This window comes from Scyliorhinus canicula, chromosome 26 (assembly GCF_902713615.1).
Source record: "Scyliorhinus canicula chromosome 26, sScyCan1.1, whole genome shotgun sequence".
Taxonomy (NCBI): Eukaryota; Metazoa; Chordata; class Chondrichthyes; order Carcharhiniformes; family Scyliorhinidae; genus Scyliorhinus; species Scyliorhinus canicula.
The window spans coordinates 12,429,717-12,451,934 of record NC_052171.1 but is presented as its reverse complement, the minus strand read 5'-3'; the positions used below and the strand labels follow the sequence as shown (position 1 = coordinate 12,451,934).

At 49.7% G+C, this 22,218-nt stretch overlaps 1 protein-coding gene across 1 annotated transcript; it reads left to right on the top strand.

The window, feature by feature from the left end:
- The first annotated feature begins 669 nt into the window (after positions 1 to 669).
- On the top strand, positions 670 to 19,863 carry figla (folliculogenesis specific bHLH transcription factor). The gene is made up of 5 exons (XM_038785702.1): positions 670 to 960; positions 8,196 to 8,348; positions 9,111 to 9,341; positions 14,161 to 14,226; positions 19,732 to 19,863. The coding sequence occupies exons 1-4, from the start codon at positions 670 to 672 to the stop codon at positions 14,218 to 14,220; spliced, it is 735 nt and encodes a 244-aa protein (XP_038641630.1). The 3' UTR covers positions 14,221 to 14,226; positions 19,732 to 19,863.
- Positions 19,864 to 22,218: the final 2,355 nt, after the last annotated feature.

Sequence of the window (22,218 nt, the reverse complement as noted above, 5' to 3'; positions counted from 1 at the left end):
TCTCTATCACACTCTCTCTCTATCACACACTATATCCCTCTCTCTCTATCACACACTCTATATCCGTCTCTCTCTATCACTATCACACTCTCTCTATCCCTCTCTCTACCACACTCTCTATCCCTCTCTCTCTCTACCACACTCTCTCTATCCCTCTCTCTATCCCTCTCTCTCTCTATCACACTCTCTATCCCTCTCTCTCCATCACTCTCGCTCTATCCCTCTCTCTCGCTATCGCTATCTCTCTCTCTCTCTATCCCTCTCTACCACACTCTCTCTATCCCTCTCTCTCTACCACACTATCTCTCTCTATTCCTCTCTCTCTCCCTCTCTATGACACTCTCTCTATCCCTCTTTCTCTGTCACACTTTCTCTATCCCTCTCTCTCTATCCCTCTCTGTCACACACACTCTCTCCATCGCTCACCCTCACGCGCCTCCTCCGGAGAGGCGGGAAGGAAGTGCGCATGCGGCGGCGCCGCGGGGCAGGCCGGGAGTTGTAGTCTCTGCTGCCGCCTCTGGCATGGGCCGGGCGGCGGCGGGGGACTACAGCGACCGGCATGCCGCGCGCGGGGCTGGGCTGATTGGGGCTGGGAGCAGCTGGGCTGGGGATTTGGTCCATAAAGGCCAACTGGGCAGGGCAGCAGGCATGGAGTGGGGGTGGTGGCAGATGGAGGGTGGCACTGACATGCAGCTCTTTGTGGAGGTGGAGTGTGAGGGTTTGCAGGACTGTGAGCTGCTCCAGCTGGGGGAGGTTGGGGACTGCCCTCCTGAGCAGCTCCTGCTGGTGCCAGAGGCTGAGCTGATGGGCGATGTCCTGGACCTGACCCTGGGCCCATTGCCCACGCTGGCCCCCGTCAGGAAATTCAAGAGGCAGCCCGCTGGCCATTACGATCCCAGCACTGACGTGCAGGACCAGTTTGGCAAGAGGCGAGCAGCCAATGCCAGAGAGAGACACCGGGTGAGGGCAAGCTGAACGGTGTCTCCAGAGAGGATGTTCCATAAGTTCATTTATTGACTAACTCTTCAAGCTAAAGGTGGTTAGCACCGCTGCCTCGCGGCGCCAGGGTCCCGGGTTCAATTCCGACCTTGGGTCACTGTCTGTGCAGAGACTGCACGTTCTCCCTGTGTCTGCGTGGCTTTCCTCCGGGTGCTCCGGTTTCCTCCCACAGTCTAAAGATGTCCAGGTTAGGTGGATTGGCCATGCTAAATTGTTCCTAGTGTCCAAAACTATGTAGGTTAGCTGGGTTGGCTGTGTTAAATTGCCCCTCCGTGTCCAAAGCTGTGTAGGTTAGCTGGGCTGGCTGTGTTAAATTGCCCCTCCGTGTCCAAAGCTGTGTAGGTTAGCTGGGCTGGCTGTGTTAAATTGCCCCTCCGTGTCGAAAACTGTGTAGGTTAGCTGGGTTGGCTGTGTTAAATTGCCCCTCAGTGTCCAAAGCTGTGCAGATTCTGTTACGGGGACAGGTTTGGGTGGACACCGGTAGAGTGCTCATTCAATGGGTTGGAGCAGATTTGATGGGCCGAATGGCCTCCTTCTGCACTGTAGGGACCCTATGATTCCAAGTCCTGTAATTGGAGGGTGCGGATTCGATTGGGGCTGATCCATACTCCTTCCCAAGTTTCATGGCCACGTTAGTTATTCACCATGAAGAACACAGGTTTTAAACTATAGCTAATATCTGTTGTGTTGTTGATAAGTTGTGACTTAAGTAACATTGTTTGTGTTGTGAGAGTGTCAGCAAGTAAGGACGAGTATTTATATAGAATCTTTGAGGACCTCATTGCGTGCCAAAGCACTTTATTTTATTTGTCAATTCACTCGAATGTGGATTTTGCTGTCTCGACCAACCTTTATTTTCCACTTCTAATTGCCCTTGGGAAGGTGGTGATGAGCTGCCCTCTTCAATGGCTGGAGCCCAGGAGGTCCATGGGTTGGCAAAGTGGTTCGCATTGCTGCCTCACAGCGCCAGGGACCCAGGTCCAATTCCAGCCTTGGGTGACTTTCTGGTGTGGAACCGTGCGTAGAGTATCGAAACAGGAGACCATTCGGCCCTTCGAGCCTGCTCCGCCATTCATTATGATAATGGCTGATCATCAAGTTCAATCCCCTGATCCCACCCCCATATCCCTTTAGCCCCAAGAACAGAATCTCCCCGTATCTGTATGGGTTTCCTCAGGGTGCTCCGGTTTTGACCCACAATCCACAGATGTGCAGATGTTGGGTTGGGTGAGAAGGTGGGGGGGTGGGTCTGTGGGGGGATGTTCTTTCGAAGGGTCGGTGTGGACTCGATGGGCCGAATGGTCTCCTTCTGCACAGTAGGAATTCTGGTTCTAATGTGATGAGGGGGAGGGATTTCAAGAATTTTGCCCCAGCGACAGTGAAGGAATAGCCGATATATTTCCAAGTTGGGGTGCTGAGTGACGGATAGAGAACCTGCGCGGTGGGGTTCCCCATGTGTCTGCTGCCCTTGTCCTCCTAGATCAGTGTTTCTCAAACTTTTTTTTCCCCACTTTTACGAACCGACCAACCCTCGCTACTCACGCCAGCCGGCCTTTGCGACCAATGCCGGCCAACCTTCCCCCCCCCCCCCCCACCCCCCACCACCCACCCCCAAGCAAGTCCTGTTTGTGTCTCTGACCCTCGCTCTTCCTTATAACAAAATGAACCATCTTCAGTTTTCCACAGTCCTGTTGCCTTGCTTGCTCGCAGTTAGAAAATGGAGGAATCTCTCCTCGATGATTTTGCGGCGAAAGCACGGACGGACAGGGCGAGTGGCGTCAATGTGCGCGCCGGGCGTGTGACCTGCTCTCTGCCGCAGCTTCTGGCAGGTTGATCGTACCATTTCATTAAAAAGCTTGTCGCAGCCGGCATTCGGAAAAGTCAGTCACGGCCGTTAAACCCTTCTCCCACGATGGGGACGCTACAAGCCTGTTGACCTGGCCAACCTTCCTGTTGCCTGCCCTCTGGTCGCGAGCCCTGTCCTAAATGATTGTGGGTTTGGAAGGTGCTGTCGAAGGAGCCTTGGTGAGTTGCTGCAGTGCATCTTGGGGCAGCACGGTAGCATAGTGGTTAGCACAATTGCTTCACAGCTCCAGGGTCCCAGGTTCGATTCCGGCTTGGGTCACTGTCTGTGTGGAGTCTGCACGTTCTCCCCCGTGTCTTCGTGGGTTTCCTCCGGGTGCTCCGGTTTCCTCCCAAAGATGTGCAGGTTAGGTGGATTGGCCATGATAAATTGCCCTTAGGGTCCAAAATTGCCCTTAAGTGTTGGGTGGGGTTATGGGGATAGGGTGGAGGTGTTTCCCTTGGGTAGGGTGCTCTTTCCAAGAGCCGGTGCAGACTCGATGGGCTGAATGGCTTCCTTCTGCACTGTAAATTCTATGAAGATATCCGCACCAAGCAGGAACAGCCCAAATACATATCGATTGGCTGAGGGCATGCGAGAGAGGGTTTGATTTCCCAACAACTATGTCGCCGACCTCCGCATTACCTCCTTCTGCACTGTAAATTCTATGATCTTGCAGATGGTACACTCGGCTGCCACTGTGCGTCGGTGGTGGAGGGAGTGAATGTTTGTGGATGGGATGCCGATCAAGCGGGGCTGCTTTGTCCTGGATGGTGTCGAGCTTCTCGTGTGTTGTTGGAGCTGCAGTCATCCAGGCAAGTGGAGAGTATTCCATCACACACCTGACTTGTGCCTTGTGGACAGGCTTTGGGGGGAGTCAGGAGGTGAGTTACTCTCCGCAGGATTCCCAGCCTCTGACCTGCTCTGGTAGCCACACTATTTATATGGCTGGGTCCAGTTCAGTTTCTGATCAGGATGTGTCACTGATACATAGTTTCAAAAGAAATAATTTTAGCATCAAAAAATTAAGAATGAGCATTTGCATAGAATCTTCCAGGACCTTATTGCCGATAAAGTGCATTGGGCGCCAATGGTGGCCTTTTTGAGTCTAGTCATTGTTGTAATATGGTAAATGCACCAATTACTGCACAGCAAGCTGCCAAAACTGGCCACATGGTCATTGACTGTGTACCGTGGGATGTTTCACATCTGCCTTGACCCCGGGTCAATGCCTCCTCTTCAAGCTGACCATCAACCTGTCGCTGAACCTGAAAGTTGCAGGATTTTAGCAAGAATGAATTGTCACTGGAAGTTTCGAATTGTGTATTTTACTTCAGCAAGACTTGGAAATGTTGTCTGTGTAATAGTCGAGCCCAGGATACAGAGGAAGGTGGTAAACGGTAATTTAATCTCGCAGTACTGGGGAATGGGGAGTGTGGTGGATGTGGAGTGAGAGAACGTTCCTCAATGACTTGAGGTGATAATGATTGTGATGTTTGGCAAGTAGGTCGACTCATCGAATCTCTACAATGCAGAAGGAAGCCATTCAGCCCATCGTGTCTGCACCGACCCACTCAAAGAGCACCCTACCCAGATCCCCTTCCCCGTCCTAACCCAGTAACCCTACCTAATCTTTGGACACGAAGGGCAATTTAGCATGGCCAATCCACATAACCTGCACATCTTTGGACTGTGGGAGGAAACCTGAGCACCCGGAGGAAACCCACGCAGACATGGGGAGAAGGTGCAGACTCCGCACAGCAAGTGACCCGATGCCGGAATCGAACCTGGGTCCCTGGTGCTACAAGGCAGCAGTGCTAACCACTGTACCACCAGGTGCCAGTGTATTTAGATTAATGCTGGGAAATATCATCAATTTGAGATGGTTCCGGGATCACGCTCTTAGGAGGGAAAAAAACAATCCAAATGGAACGTTTCAAAATTCGGAAATTGGAAACCTTTTCATTGTGAAAAATCGTGAAGAGTGCTTTGAATGTCTGCTGGTGGGAGAACTCCGGGTACATTAGTGGGAGCTGATGGGCGGAAGCTTCTGGATTGTCGGAGGCCTGAGAGGGGTAGGCCGCAGGGCTGGCTGTAGGAGCCTTGGGATGGCCGTTTGTGTGTAATAGCTGTATCGGTCATAAAGGCCAAATTAGGACCAGTTAATTTGAGCAAAGTGATAAACTTTCATTAGGAAAGTGTTGCCGGAGTTAATGCAAGTGCTTACAATACGAAAAAGATATGAGAACCTTTATAATTCAGTGGCACTTCATTCAAAGATATTTTGTCAATCAATGTGCAATTGATTTGACTTAATGGTTGGTATCTGGAACGGGTGCAACAGCATAAACAGATTATTGTGCAAAGCGTGTGCTCGTGGTCTGAGAGAGACCTGGTTTATGGCTCTGCTCATGGTTTGTAACCTTGACCGAGTTACAATCGGGTGACATTGCTGAAGGCTGTATTGTATCTGATCTAGACAGTACATCGACTGACACGGAGTAGATCACGGATGAGTTGACTGTCCCTTTTGAGGGCGCCAGAGCAGAGTAAGGGTCACCTGGTTAGGGGGACCAATAGGGATGCAGTGTGGGTAATCGCCCCAGAGGGGGTGGATTCCTCCCTTAGCCAGGAGACATGTCGGGGGCAAGGTTCTTTTAAAATTCATTTATCGGATGTAGGCATCGCTGGTTAGCCCAGCATTTGTTGCCCATCCCTAATTGCCCCTTGAGAAAGTGGTGGGTGAGCCGCCTTCTTGAGCCGCTGCAGTCCCTGGGGTGTAGGTACACCCACAGTGCTGTTAGGGAGGGAGTTCCAGGATTTTGACACCAGCCACAGTGAAGGAATATATTTCCAAGTCGGGGCGGTGAGTGACTTGGAGGGGAACCTCCAGGTGGTGGGGTTCCCAGGTATCTGCTGCCCTTGTCCTTCTAGATGGTAGAGGATCGTGGGTTTGGAAGGTGCTGCCTAAGGAGCCTTGGTGAGTTGCTGCAGCTCATCTTGTAGATGGTACACACGGCTGCCACTGTGCGTCGGTGGGGGAGGGAGTGAATGTTTGTGGAAGGTGAATATATACCTTTTTGTGCTTCTAATGAAGTCTGTGAAAGTGCATCATTGCAACATTGCCATAGCTACTTTGTAGCCCACTACCTATATCACCATTAACACACCGCTGATCTCGATAGCGGTCTATAAAATTCTAACCAGATTAGACAGGAAGGCTTTTCCCGATTGGGGGAGGGTTGGGGAGTCCAGAACTAGGGGTCACAGTCCGAGGATAGGGGGTAGACCATTTAGAACAAGATGAGGAGAACTTTCTTCAGCCAGAGAGTGGTCGGCCTGTGGAATTCGTTAACCGAGGAAGTCGTGGAGGCCAAAACATTGCATGTTTTCAAGAAAGAGTTCGATATAGCACTTGGGACGAAAGGGATCGAAGACTATGGGGGGAAGGTGGGAGCAGGCTATTGAGTTGGATGATCATAATGAATGGTGGGGCAGGCTTAGAAGGGCCGAATGGCCTCCTCCTGCTCCTATTTTCCATGTATGCGTACATTTCCCAAAGCCACTTTGAATCTGGCGCCAGAGATTTCCAGGCACTCGGCAACAGTGTGACACCTTTAGGGTAGGCAGCCAATCGTATTGGAGTATTCCCACAGACATGCACACACCAAAGGAAAAATCGATTGAGCCTCTTGGCTTCCTCCATTTTAAACATACATAATAAAAACAATAATTATTATTATGATGGAACCATCAATTCACCAGACACGTGTTTTCCGATATGAATATAGGCTTTAATCTACTTACTACAGAGCCAGCCTGTTACCCGTTGATGAACTCTCGGTGAACTGCAGGCTGATTCTGGACAAGGGTATTTATACAGCAGCACAAGGGGGAGGTGTGGTTGGAGAAGTTGCTCTCCTTGGAGCGACGGAGATTTGATCGGGATGGCTGTTTTCGAGCAGGTAGGCCAGTGCAGGGACTAGAGGGATGCAGGTTTAAGGTTTTGCATACATGGGGCTGTTTAGCACACTGGGCTAAATTGCTGGCTTTGAAAGCAGACCAAGGCAGGCCAGCAGCACGGTTCGATTCCCGTACCAGCCTCCCTGAACAGGTGCCAAAATGTGGCAACTAGGGGCTTTTCACAGTAACTTCATTGAAGTCTACTCGTGACAATAAGCCATTTTCATACATGATGGTGGAGGGGGTTGTGAGGAAGAGTTTATTTACCCAGCGAGTCGTAATGAGCTGGAACCCGCTGCCTGTGACGATGGTGGAAGCAGAGAGGGCGAACAATTCCAAGATGAAATTGGAAGGACGCTGCCTGCAACTGAGCACGCAGCGTTACGGGGATTGAGTACGGTAATGGGGCTGTTGCCCAACAGAGAGCAGGTGGCTAAATGGCCTCCTTCTGTGCTGCCATCGCCCCGTGGTTGAGTATGTGCAGACGCCAGAATCTCCAGTCCATCTGTAAGGGGTGATGACGGTGAACATTGTTGTTACTACCTCAAAATCTGGCTTCTTATAACCGCCACAGAAAGTACAAATGAAGGTGGAGACAGTTTCTTCCTGTTCCGACTTTCTGTTGATTTACATAGAATTTGCAGTGCAGAAGGAGGCCATTTGGCCCATCGAGTCTGCACCGGCTCCTGGAAAGAGCACCCTACCCAAAGTTAACACCTCCACCCTATCCCCATAACCCAGTAACCCCACCCAACGCTAAGGGCAATTTTGGACACTAAGGGCAATTTAGCATGGCCAATCCACCTAACCTGCACATCTTTGGATTGTGGGAGGAAACCGGAGCACCCGGAGGAAACCCACGCAGACACGGGGAGAACGTGCAGACTCCGCACAGCCAGTGACCCAAGCCGGAATCGAACCTGGGACCCTGGAGCAGTGAAGCGATTGTGCTATCCACAGTGCTGCCCACCACCTGACGAATTGCTCAATATTTAAGCCTTTCGTTTAACTCCAAATGTGTTAGCAGAAGTCCCCTCTGGTGCGAAAATGCTTGAGCTGTAATGTTACCGATGGGGGAAGCATCGATCAAATATAAAATCCCAGGCGACATGGTGGCGCACTGGTTAGCACTGCTGCCTCATGACGCTGAAGTCCCAGGTTCAATCCTGGCTGTGGGTCACTATCCACGTGGAGTTTGTACAGTCTCCCCGTGTCTGCGTGGGTTTCGCCCCCACAACCCAAAGATGTGCAGGCTGGGTGGATTGGCCACCCTAACTTGTCCCTTAGTTGGGGAAAAAAAGAAGAATTGGATACTCTAAATTTATTTTATAAATATATAAAATCTCAAGCGTTACTTTGAGTTCACGGATAAACATTTCTCTTGTTTCAGATCCAGAGCATAAACAGTGGCTTTTCAACGCTCAAGAGTATCGTTCCCTTGATTCCCAAAGATCGGAAACCGAGCAAAGTCCACGTTCTTCAGGCTGCTTCGGAATACATTCGAATCCTGCATAAAATTCTGGAGGAATCCGGAGGTGCTGAGGTAAGGATTCTATGCGAGATTTGTAACTATCCTAAGCTTTTGGACAGGCGAGGAATAGAAGGGTGCATTAGCCTTTATATTGAAGCAGGGAGCCCCTATCTCACTCTTGGAGAGGTGTAAGGTTTACCCCTGGATTAGGCCAGTGACCCACCTCCAACACATTTGGGGTACTCGGGTATCTTTGCCTTCTAAACGATGGCAGACAAAATGACTGCTTGGTTCAGGCAAGAAAGGGGTTAAAGCAATGAAAATGAAATAAAAATGGCTTATTGTCACAAGTAGGCTTGAAATGAAGTTACTGTGAAAAGCCCCTAGTCGCCACAATCCGGCGCCTGTTCGGGGAGGCTAGTACGGGAATTGAACCGTGCTGCTGGCCTGCCTCGGTCTGCTTTCAAAGCCAGCTCTTTAGCCCTGTGCTAAACCAGCCCCTAAAGGCCTGGGGGCAGCAGATCGTTATCTAACTTTCAAGCGCGGCCGATTTGATTGAACATTTCAATTTGAGCCTTGCCAATTCTTCAGCACAGACAAGAGCTGATGCTTCAGAGGCGAAGGCGTTGAATCGAATTTGAGTTCTAAGTTTATTGAATTGGAGCACATTCCTGGGGCTGTCTAATCTTGGAAGCTTTCCACTGAAATTGTTCAGAGTCGCGATTAATTCATTTGAACAAAAAGTTCCAAAGTGCCATTTTGGAGTTGCCTATCCTGCAGCGTGAGTTGACTATTCCTGATGAAGTGATCTAACCAGTGTTACTTCTGGGACAGGCGATCGTTGACCAGGACCTGAACGCAGAACTGCCTGACTTTGGGGAGGCCCCGATGTTGGAGCGCAACCCACCTGCGCGGAGTTCCCTTGCTAACGCAAGGCCTCCTCTTCAACTGGACCATGCTATGGAAAGACACGTTGAAACCATGACGGATGAAGAGGAGCACTGGGTCTGGGAGAGTCCTCCAGTATCCCACATTGGCGTTGTCCAGCTACAGAATGGAAACTGGGTGATGTATCTGGCTCCGTACAATGGTGTATAATTTTTCAGAATGGTGCTTAAACTTTTGTATGGTCATTAGGGCTGAGTTAATCCAGTCAGTTGTAATGAACACACATACCAAAAGTAAAAGAGTTAGCCAGTATCTCTCATTGGCAATGGGCTGATCAATGTTGGCATGGGCCTTCCAAGAACATCCTTTGCTTTCTTTCACCTTCGTAACATCGCTTGTCTCATTTCATTTTCTGAAACCCTCATCGCTGCTTTCATTACCTCTCGACTCGACTATTCCGACACGCTGGTCTCCCGCGTTCTACTTTGCGCAAATCTGGGCTCATCCAGAACTTGCCCCGTGTCCCCTATCGTTTCCCCCACCCCTCCCCCTGCACTCGCGGACCGACACTGGCTCGCAGGTCGAGCAAAATCTCAATTTTGAAAATTCTCATCCTTGTTTCCAAATCCCTCCCAGGTCTCGTCTCTCCAGACCTTCTCCAGCCCCCACAGGTATCTGCGTTACTCTCATTCCGGCCTCTTGAGCGTTCCCCGAATTTAATCGCCTCGTCATTGCGGCCGTGCCCCCAGCTGCCTGAGGCGCCCAGCTCCACAATTTCCCTCTTTCCACCTTGCTTCCTTGAAGACGCTCCCTCAAAACCAACCTTTTTGACCAAACGTTTGATCACCTGACCTAATATCTCCTTACTCAGTGGCCCGGTGTCAATAGTTTGATATTCCTGTGAAGCATCATTGGAGGTCTCATTGCATAATGGTGCTGCACAAACAGAACTTGAGGACACGATTGAAAATGCTAATTTGAGCGATTGTTGACCTTTCACCCTTGGTTTTGTTTTGCCAAACAAACCAGGTGATGGGATCCAAGGGGAGGAAGAGGATGGAGCAGGAAAAGGAGAGGGTTGCGACAGGGCGGTAGGATGCGGCGCACCCTTCTGAAGGCCATCGACTTTGGACAGGAATGGAAGATCCCACCAATGGGAGGCAGCAAGGGATGTTTATACACCTGAGATGTAGAACGGTAACAAAATTGGTCTTGGGTAACAACAGAATCCAGGACAGGTCGAAGGGAGCAAATGCCTGGTAAGATTGGGCATGAATGCTCTGTGCCCATCGTGGGCAACCTTGCGGCCCCCTGAGATGAAGAGGGCCACTCATGCGGCCCATTTGCTGGCCTCAGGTTCCCACCACTACTCCTGCTCGATGCAAAATGCCATGTGACTTGTTTCGCTGCATGTTTCTGATCATGTGACTATAAGCTGTTTCCTGTTGGCTTTATCGGACCAATGGAAAACCTGTGTCTGAATTGACGACATTGATAGAGGGGGATGGGAGACGGGAAACGTCACCTGACTGCGGTCGAGGGACTTCGTTTCCCCCAGCGAGGGGTGGTCTCCTTGTCGGAAGGAAGGGGTCAGGCCGTGTACCTCACTCGCCAGGTGCTGTGAGGTGTCAGTGGCTGCAGCTGAACAGTTACCTGGAACCAGCTTTGAGCTGCATGTGCAGTCCGCTGGGGCCAATGAACTTGACCGTCTGTTCGTCCTCTGGCATCGACCTAACACTCACTTTCCCGCCTTCTCTACCTTTGTCCGCCTCCTGATTAAAAACCTATCGATCTCGGCCTTGAACATGTTCGAGGACTCTCCCCCACAGCTTCCTGAGGTAAAGAATTCCAAAGATTCCCCGCTCTGAGGGAGAAGAAATTATTCCTCAAATCCGTCTTAAATGAGCTCCACCTTATTCTGCGACAATGCTCTCTGCTAATTCTCCGACAGTCACACTGCCTTTATCTGTGACAGGAAGTCGCTGAAAACGTGCACAACAAATAAGAGCACATTAATCGTGTGTGGCTTCCTTCTGTGCTATAACCATCCACCTCGTCCAAGTCCATACAAGTTCTCTGCAAGACCAGCTTTTCACAGTAACTTCATTGAAGCCTACTCGTGACAATAAGCGATTTTCATTTCATTTTCAACTGGCCGGTCCTTTTCTCCATCGCCCTGCCATTTTCCTTCTCTTTAGCTAATTAATAATAATCTTCATTGTCACAAGTAGGCTTACATTAACACCGCAATGAAGTTAGAATTAGAATTAGAACAGTACAGCACAGAACAGGCCCTTCGGCCCTCGATGTTGTGCCGAGCAATGATCACCCTACTCAAGCCCACGTATCCACCCTATACCAGTAACCCAACAACCCCCATTAACCTTATTTTTTAGGACACTAAGGGCAATTTAGCCTGGCCAATCCACCTAACCCGCACATCTTTGGACTGTGGGAGGAAACCGGAGCACCCGGAGAAAACCCACGCAGACACGGGGAGGACGTGCAGACTCCGCACAGACAGTGACCCAGCCGGGAATCGAACCTGGGACCCTGGAGCTGTGAAGCATTGATGCTAACCACCATGCTACCGTGCTGCCCATTACTATGAAAATCCCCTCGTCGCCACATTCCGGCGCCTGTTCGGGTACAGAGGGAGAATTCAGAATGTCCAATTCACCAAACAAGCACGTCTTTCGGGACTTGTGGGAGGAAACCGGAGCACCCGGAGGAAACCCACACAGACACGGGGAGAACGTGCAGACTCTGCACAGACAGTGACCCAAGACGGGAATCGAACCCGGGACCCTGGGGCTGTGAAGCCAGCATGCCAACCATTGTGCTACCGTGCTGCCAATAATTAATGGCTTACCCAAAAGGAATTGAATATTGATTTTTTTTGCCTCCACCGTACTCTCGGGCAGTACATTCATGAGCCTAGCTACTCTGCATATATTTTTTTTTAAGTCCTACTTGCCGCCTTTTGTTCTGTCTGTCATTGACCTTCGACTCCAATTTCCTGCCAGATTTGAGAAATATTGACACTTTTTTGACACCGAACATGGCGCTCACAGTCAATGTTGTGAGCAATCAGCACACGCCTAGCTTCACTCGCCCTCCCATTACGTGCGAATCAATCAAATCGGTCGAAAGAAAACGATGCGAATGGAGATCAGTAGAAAGTGCCGACTCTGCGTGTGGCCAACGGCCAACAAAATGTCTTGTGGGCTGCACAGAATCCAGATGTGGCCCTGGACCTCAAGTTGCCCACCGCTATAGAGTCCACAGACCCGCCTAAACATCTCTACGTTGAATGTTCTCAATGAATATGAAGGGCCGAATGGCCTCCTGCTATTTTCTGTGTTTCTATGACCGAGCGTCACACCCACTCTGGGGCAGCGAATTCCAAATCTACTGAAAGCTGCCTCCAATCATGTCAAAATCTATTTACTCTTACACTCTAATCCCCTGGCGATGAAAGCCAACAATCCCCCAGTCCACTCTTCACCCTTTTACCAGCACCGGTGGCCCTTAATTTGTGTAAATATGTTACACCTTACTGAGCGCCTTTTACAACTCCAGATGTTCCAGATTCTCGTTCATCTACATCGTTCATTACATCCTGGCAAAACTCCAGTTTTGGCCTCCTTACTTGAGAAAAGAGAAAGGATGTACTGGCACTGGAGGGTGTGCAGAGGAGATTCATTTGGTTTGAGTCCGGAGTTGAGAGGATTGGCTTATGATGAGAGACTGAGTAGACTGGGACTATACTCGTTGGAGTTTAGAAGAATGTGGGGGGATCTTGTGGAAACATATAACATTATGAAGGGAATAGATAAGACCGAAACAGGGAGGTTGTTTCCACTGATCTCAAAAATAAGCGGGAGCAGATTTAGGACTGAGTTGAGGAGGTGAGGAGGAACGTCTTGACCCAAAGCGATTGGAATCTGTGGAATTCCTTGCCCAGTGAAGCAGTAGAGGCTCCTTCATTGAATTTGATTTATTTGATTTGGTTTATTATTGTCACATGTATTAGTATACAGTGAAAGGTGTTGTTTCTTGCATGCTGTACAGACAATGCCTACTGTACATAGGGAAGGAAGGGGAGGCTGCAGAATGTAATGTTAGTCATAACTGGGATGTAGAGAAAAGATCAACTTCATACGAGGTAGGTCCATTCAAAAGTCTGAGGGCTGCCAGGAAGAAGCTGTTCCTGAGTCGGCTGGTACGTGACCTCAAACTTTGGTATCTTTTTCCTGACGGAAGAAGGTGGAAGAGAGTATGTCCGGGGTGCGTGGGGTCCTTAATTATGCTGGCTGCCTTTCTGAGGCAGCGGTAATTATAGATAGAGTCAATGGGTGGGAAGCTAGTTTGCGTGATGGATTGGGCTACATTCATGACCTCTTGTAGTTTCATGCAGTCTTGAATGTTTGTACGGCAAAGGTAGATAGATTTTTGACCAGTGAAGGAATTAAGGGTTATGGTGAGCGGGCGGGTAAGTGGAGCTGAGTCCACAAAAAGTTCAGCCACAATTTTATTGAATGGCAGAGCATGCTCGAGGTGCCTGCTTCTGCTCCTAATTTTTATGTTCTTATTTAACATTTACTTTAGGAAGATTACTCTCTTCCTTTTCCTTAAACATCTAAAAGCCCTTACAATTTATATTCCTGCCTAGTTTGCTCATTCTATTTTTTTCCTTTTAATCAATTGTTTGGTTGCCCTTTGCTGGTATCAAGATCAAGTTGACTATTATCCGCAACACTCTCCTTTCAATCCAATACTATCCTTCAGAGAGGAAAGGGAAGACTGAACAGGGTGTGGTTCTTTTTTCTCTGGGAAAGACCATCCCGTATCTGTTGAAGAATCCATTTCAGAAAGGGGGACCCTTTCCTCAAACCCTCAGCTCATTACGCGAGTCAGGAGATGTTATGGTACCCAGAATATCTCGCTAATAATGCATGCAACTTCTCTTGAATTTGACTTGATTGCATTTCAGATCTTCCAAGCAAACGAGGGCTCCTGTTCCAGTGTAGGAGTTAAGTTGACTCTGGAGTAGCGCAAGGTAAGCGGTTACCAGTCCGATTAGCTGACCACAAACAGTATTGTGTAGTGGGCACTCCATGCAAGATAGGATGGCCGGTGTCGGATGTGGAATAAGCATTGCTGCGAAAGAAGAGACCAGTTGCCAAAACTTTCCATCTTGCACCCATCAGGACAAACACAAGAATGCCAAATTTCAAAGGGAGCTGTAATTGTACTGCATGGGAAAAGGATGCTGATTGCTTGGCAAGTTAACTCTGGTCGAGATTTGCATTGGAGCAGGCACCCGGGAGTAGTACTCCCCAATATTTGTGTTTAATTCAAATATGCTTTCTCAATGGCATCACCACTGCCAACCAATGCAGGATAAATTGTTGTTCTTTTGAAATTTGGTATTGTGTCTGTCCTGGTGAGTTCAAAACAAAAAACTTCGACAACATGTCTCTTTTTTGACAGTATGTCTATTTTATTTTTCAAAAACCTTTGCCAGCATGTCTCTGTTTTTTCTTCACGTTCTGTACCAACAAATGACGATTGAAATTTTAAAATGCACCGATAGGCACAGTGTGGGAAACCTGTGTGAGAATTGGCATTGAAAATGAAAAAAAATGAAAATGGCTTATTGTCACGAGTAGGCTTCAATGAAGTTACTGTGAAAAGCCCCTAGTCGCCACATTCTGGCGCCTGTCCGGGGAGGCTGGTACGGGAATCGAACCGTGCTGCTGGCCTGCTTGGTCTGTTTTAAAAGCCAGCGAACAAGCTTCGTACAAAGGATCGTTATACAAAATTAGGGCTTGTGGGATTGGCGCGCAATACTGGCATGGATTTTGTTTGGAGGACAGAAAATAGTCAGAATAAGGAGTTATTCTGATGGCAGTGTAGCTAATGGGAGTGTCACGGGAGCAGTGCTTCACTTTAACAATCAATATTCATTGCTGACTTGATGTGGGGACTCTACTACATCCTGGATTTGCTGACGATACAAATCTAGATTAGGAAGGTAAGATCTGGAGGGGATGCAAAGGAACTGCAGTGCAAAGCTAGGGCAGGAAGGTAAGCTGTGTGGAGGATACAAAGGAACTGCAGTGAAAAGCTAGGGGAGGAAGGTAAGCTGTGTGGGGGATACAAAGGAGAGGCAATACAAATCTAGGGGAGGAAGATAAACTGTGAGGAGGATACTGGCATCCTGGGGAATTGGGGATCCTTGCACATGAATTGGGGAAAGTTTATGCACCGGTACAGCAAGTAATTGGGAATTGAAATGGAGTAATGGCTGTTGTTATGGAGTAATGGCTGTTGTTATGGAGTAATGGCTGTTGTTATGGAGTAATGGCTGTTGTTATGGAGTAATGGCTGTTGTTATGGAGTAATGGCTGTTGTTATGGAGTAATGGCTGTTGTTGCAAGGGGGGCTGTAGTTAGAAAAAGTCTTGCTGCAATTCTACATGACTTTTGTGACCCCACAGCTGGATTGCCATGCACCGACCTCCCAAAGGAAGGTGGTGTAGTTATATTGTCAGTGGACAAGGGAGATGATCTGGGAACCCCAGATTCAAATCCCTTCACGACAGACGGTGAAATTGGAATTCAAAATAATCAAAAACCGAATGATGACCATGGTTGTTGTTAAAAAAAACACCATCTGGTTTACGAATAGGAAATCTGCCCTCCGGGTCTGGCCTACAGCAATCTGGTTGATTCTTAAATGCCCCCGGAAATGGCCCAGCGAGCCACGTAGTTCAAGGACACTTTGGGGTGGGCATACAGTGCTGGTCCAGCCAGTGAAGCCCTTTGAACAAAAAACTATCCTGCCTCTGAGGGTCTGAATGAAGGCTCACTCGGAGTAGAATGGGCCTAAATTATTGGGTGTTTAGCTAGATTGGTGGTGATCTTGTGCTGGCCTTGGAAAGGGTCCAGAGGAGGTTCACAAGAATGATCCCTGGAATGAAGAGTTTGTCGTATGAGGAACGGTTGAGGACTCTGGGCCTGTATTCGTTGGAGTTTAGAAAGATGAGGGGGGATCTTATTGAATCTTACAGGATGCTGCGAGACCTGGATAGAGTGAACGTGGAGAGGATGTTTCCACTTCTAGGAGAAACTAGAACCAGAGGACACAATCTCAGACTGAAGGGACGATCCTTTAAAAACATAGATGAGGAGGAATTTCTTCAGCCAGAGGGTGGTGAATCTGTGGAACTCTTTGCCGCAGAAGGCTGTGGAGGCCAATTCACTGAGTGTCTTGAAGAACTAGATAGATAGGTTCTTGATTAATAAGGGGAATGGGGTTATGGGGAGAAGGTAGGAGAATGGGGATGAGAAACATATCAGACCTGATTGAATGGCGGAGCAGACTCGATGGGCCGAGTGGCCTAATTCTGCTCCTATGTTGTATGGGAGGGAGGGGATTTCCTGGTCCCGGCCACCTCCGGAATCATTGCGTTGACAGACCTGCAAAGGGTCTGTTAACTTTGGATGGGACAGGAAGATCCCGCACAGCAGACCGAGGGGGCCCTGACCGAGGAAATACCGAAAGGCCATTTCCCTTGACGAAGAGTAGGCAATTCTCTGGATAAGAGGACAAGAGGTGAGGAGAAATATTTTCCCTTAAATGATCAAGTCCGAAATTCTAGGGGAACTGAGGGATTTGGGAATGTGATGGGGGAAGTCGAGTTCAGGTGGAAGTTCAGGCATGGTTTTGAATGGTGAAGCAGGCTCAAGATGGGGCCTAGTCCACTCCTATATTTTTTTTGTCTGGTCTTTTTTCTACATGGCACTGATGCCCTCCAGAGCTATCCAATTGGCATGAAAAGGGGATTGTTTTGTTGCTTCACGTTGTCGACTGATCACGTTTATCCTGTTATAACTGTACAAACGTGCCCAGGAATACTCACTTGGGAGGATGACCATTATTGTTGGACATACAACTCCCAACTGCACGAGCAGATGAACAGTCTTTGTGCTTCATTTCTGGCACAATTTGCAGTTGAAACAACAAGTCGACATTTTGTTTTCAAGGGAAGTCAATCTTTTTTTCTTTATTGTGGACCCGAAGTGATTGTACAACAATTTTCCTCATGAACTGTTCCGAAGCACTCTTGGAACCATAGAAACCCCACAGAAGTCCCATCAACCCTGCACCGGGCCCTCCGAATGAGCACCCAGCCAATGCCCACTCACCCACCCTATTCCTGTAATCTAACCGGCACATCCATGGACTCTAAGGAGCAATTTTATCACGGCCAATCCCCCTAACCTGCACATCTTTGAACTGTGGGAGGAAACCGGAGCACCCGGAGGAAACACACGCAGACGCGGGGAGAACATGCAGACTCCACACCTGAGGCCTGGAATCGAACCCGTGTGCTGTGAGGTAGCAGGGCTAACCCCTGTGCTGCCCAGCCGCCCTGGGCAATCTATTTTCCTTGCATTGGAAGCAGAGGTGGGTGAAATAGCCACACCAGGCTGCATGCTTTCCCTGGGCTGTTTTGTCTGGAGACAGCATGGGGGGGGGGGGGGGGGGGGGGGGGGGGGGGGCGGGGGGGGTTTGGCATGGGGGGGTGGTGACAGGGTGACCCGCCTGGAATTGGTAGTAGCCAACCTGGACTGGGACTTTCCATTGGGCCTGCATTTTACCTTGTGCAGCGGGAGCTGTTTATAACTGAACTGCTTGAAAACTTCTCTCCCCCCCCCCTCCCCCAGCTGCAAAACCGATGTCTTGGCTTGAATTTTCCAGATTTCTCTGTCTCGAAACACCCTCTCCGTCACCTCTGGTACACTCTGCTACTGCAGTTCAGTTGTGCTGTACTGTTCTATTTAAAAGAACAATCGAGAATTACAACGACACACTCTGTGATGGTGACCATCGTCGATTGTTGTGGGGGGGGCGAAAAAAAACCCATCTGGTTCACTGACGTCTTAGGGGCAGGAAATCTGGTGTCTTTACCTGGTCTGACCCACATGTGACTCCAGACCCGACAACAATGTGTTGTCTTAACTGTCCCCTGGTATGGTCTCGCAAGAAATGGGCTACAAATGTTGGCCTTGTCCAGCAACACCGATATGTCACAAACTGAATCCCTCGGAATCACACCCCTGTTGTTTGTGCATTGGATCCTGTCTGAGTTCATGTTGCATATTAAAGTAACGCACATTTAGTGTGTGTGTGCTGGTCATCAAGCATCGATCTATTCTAATCCTATTTCCCAGCATGTGGTCCATAGCCTTGTCTGCTAATGTGTTTCAAGAGCTCATCTAAACACTTCTTCAATGTTGTGAGAGTTCCTGCCTCTACCACCCTTTCAGGCAGCGTGTCCCAGATTCCCATCATCCTCTGGGTGAAACCCTTTTCCTCAAATCCTCTCTCAATCTCCCGCCCCTGACCTTAACTCTGCCCCCTGGTTATTGACCCTCCGCTAAAGGGAAAGGTTCCTCCCTATCCACCCTATCCATGTCCCTCATAATGTTGTCCACCTCAATCAAGTCCCCCCCCTCTGCCTTCTCTGCTCCAAGGAAAACAACCCCAGCCTAACCAGTTTCTCTTCATAGCTGAAACGCTCCAGCCCAGGGCAACATCCTGGTGAATCTCCTCTGCTCCCTCTCCAGGGCAATCACATCCTTCCTATAGAGTGGCGACGAGAACTGCACTCAGTACTCTAGCTGTGGCCTAACCAGCGTTTTATACAGCTCCATCATAACCTCCCTGCTTTTATATTCTATACCTCGGCTAATTAAGGCAAGTATCCCATCAGCCTCCTTAACCACCTTATCTACCTGCCCTGCTGCCTCCAGGGATCGATGTACATGAACCCCAAGATCCCTCTGCTCCTCTGTATGTCCTAGTCTCCTTGCTGTGCATTCTGTATTCCAACTCCAGTTGCAATTGGGGTTCTTTTTCTAAATATAAATTTAGAGTACCCAATTCTTTTTTTTCCCCAATTAAGGGGCAATTTAGCATGACCAATCCACCTACCCTGCACATCTTCGGGTTGTGGGGGTGAGACCCACGCATTCACGGGGAGAGTATGCAAACTCCACACGGACAGTGACCCAGAGCCGGGATCGAACCCGGGTCCTTGGAGCCGCGAGGCAGCAGGGCTAACCACTGTGCTGCCATGCCGCCTCCCAATTGGGGATATAACTGTTTAATAGACTCCACTAATATATAAAGGGGATGCAGGGCACACTGTGTATTTCGGGCAAGTGATTGCTTATGGAGGTGAAGATGTCTTAGTGAGTTACCACCAGAGATTAACATTCCCTTGCTGGTTCGTGCTCCCACAATGCACCACCGAATACATTTCCGGGTTAAAATCCATTCAGGAGAAAGCTTATTAAAAGCAGTGAATCCAACTGATCGATCCTGTGTTCCAGCTTAGCATGTGTCCATTAGTGAGAATTCTCGAAGTGGCTCCGGCCCAGGGCGGCGAAAGCTAGCCTCTCCAGAGACCACAGTGGGGCAATCTGCCACTTACAACAAGTGCAATAACCAATATCTATCTAACTTGTGTCTAATGTGCATTTTGTTACAGATCACAGGACTGCAATACAGAACAAAGTCGTCTGCAACCTATATATAATGTATAAAATGGCTTCTAATTAATTCAAAAGACTGAATTGTGAACTTGAGATGCCCTGTGGAACATTAAAAAGAGGCTGTCGCCCTTGAATTTTGTCCGAGTTGATCATTTGATTGACCATCTTTGATCAGAGAGCTTCATATTCGAGAGGTTCCTCGTTCCTGTATAAGAGATCTTGGAGGTTCGAGCTCTCCTTTTACTGAACTGCTTCGTCATGGGTGACCATGGAATAGCAAAGAGGACACCGGGGGGGGGGGGCTGGGGGGGGGGGCTGGGGGGGGCTGGGGGGGGGGGGGGGGGGGGGTTGGGGGGGGGGGCTGGGGGGGGGGGGCTGGGGGGGGGGCTGGGGGGGGCTGGGGGGGGGGGGTTTGGGGGGGGGGGCTGGAACTCGCTGCCTACAAGGATGATGGGAGTGCAGAAGATGAATGATTTCCGAATTGGATTGGGGCTTGAGGGAAATAAACTCACAGGAATAAGAGGAAAAACAAGAGAGAATGTGACGGGCTAGATTTGAGTAGCGTGGGCTGAATGGACTCCTTGTGTCATAATGCCTCTGGCTGGGTGTTCAGAGCCCGCAGAGTGCGTTAGGAGGCTGGGGTGTGTAAATGAAGTGGGATCGCCTGGCCTTCCAACACCTCTAGGATTTTACCTGCCGTGTCGCGGCACTTTGGCAGGCGGGGCGACTGCCAGGTCTACCCCTCCGAGTTTGGAGATGGGACTCTCCTGATCAGGCCCCCTGTTCCCCGTAGTGGCTCCCCCGGTCAACGGGCCCCCACCTTGAAATATGCACCCCTGCCCTCTCACCAGTTCTCCCCCACTCCCCCTCACTGGCCCAGTGAGCTCAGCTCAACTTACCTTCATTCCAGGGCTGGTCCAGGTAGTCATCGAATCATAGAATTTACAGTGCAGAAGGAGACCATTCGGCCCATCGAGTCTGCACCAGCCTTTGGAAAGAGCACCCTACTCAAGCCCCACGCCTCCACCCGATCCCCGCAACCCAGCAACCCCACCCAACCTTTTTGGACACTCAGGGCAATTGATCATGGCCAATCCACCTAACCTGCACATCTTTGGACTGTGGGAGGAAACCGGAGCCCCCGGAGGAAACCCACACAGACACGGGAAGAATGTGCAGACTCCGCACAGACAGTGACCCAAGCCGGGAATCGAACCCGGTACTCTGGAGAAGACTCTGAAGCAGTAGTGCTAACCACTGTGCTGCCGTGCTGCCCCGGCACAACACATTGACTGCCGAGCAGCCTCATGGTACTCCATGGCATAACTAATTAATTGAATTGAATGAATGCCTCCTCCCATGCCACTTACTGTACTAACTTCAATCCTCGTATTCCAACAAATGCCATCAGTTCAAAATAAACTCATTAGTTTCTCACTTCTGCTGGTGCGTCAAAATCATTAATACGGCCAGTACCTTGGAGTTATTTAAAAGTTTCCGCTTTTCTAAGTTCCAGCTCTAGAGCAATTACTCATGATTCAATCGACTTATGGATTTCCTTTACGGTCACTGTTTGCAGTAAACTCAGTGAGCGCCAGTAGTGAATGTTACACCTCCTTAACAGGCCCCACGCCTCTATTAACGAGGTATAAATGGTCAGACGCCTGACGATCGTCCTTTTCCATTGTAGACGATCGCAGAGCTGTGTTCTAGTCAATTAAATTGATGTACCATCAATTGTACGCCTTCCCTCTAACAACCGCAACATTTACTTCCTGGCGGTTATCGACGAACACTCCCGCTTCCCCTTCGCCATTCCCTGTCCCGACATGACCACATCGACCATCATTAAGGCCCTACTCTCCATCTTCTCGCTGTTCGGCTACCCCGCGTACATACACAGCGATCGGGGGTCCTCATTTATGAGCGACGAGCTGCGTCAATTCCTGCTCGACAGGGGCATCGCCTCTAGCAGGACGACCAGCTATAACCCTCGGGGTAGCGGACAGGTCGAGCGGGAGAATAGTACCATCTGGAAGACCATACTACTGGCCCTCCGGTCCAGAAATCTCCCTATTTCCCGATGGCAAGAGGTGATCCCCGATGCCCTGCACTCTATCCGCTCACTCCTCTGTACTGCAACTAATCAGACACCTCATGAATGTCTTCTTGTTTTCCCCAGGAAGTCGTCCTCCGGAAGCATGTGCGGGTGCACAAGTCCGATCCGTTGGTGGAGCATGTCCAGTTACTCCACGCTAACCCGCAGTACGCGTATGTGGAGTACCCCGACGGTCGGCAGGACACGGTCTCCCTCTGGGACCTGGCACCCGCCGGCGTGCGCCCCCCCCCCCCCCCCCCACCACCACAGACCCCCTCTCCTCCCCTTTTTCACCCCATCACTTCCTTCCTTCTGATCTTGTCAAAGTCGCATCACACATCGAGTATTTGCTGCTGGTGTGTCTGAGATGCAGCTTTCTGCTGTC

What these genes read in the sequence shown, in the direction of transcription:
- figla (XM_038785702.1), top strand. Translation starts at nt 670, where the DNA reads ATGGAGGGTGGCACTGACATGCAGCTCTTTGTGGAGGTGGAGTGTGAG. An exon ending in ATGCCAGAGAGAGACACCGG is followed by an intron (nt 961 to 8,195) that starts GTGAGGGCAAGC and finishes CTCTTGTTTCAG; the next exon opens with ATCCAGAGCATAAACAGTGG. An exon ending in AGCTACAGAATGGAAACTGG is followed by an intron (nt 9,342 to 14,160) that starts GTGATGTATCTG and finishes ATTGCATTTCAG; the next exon opens with ATCTTCCAAGCAAACGAGGG.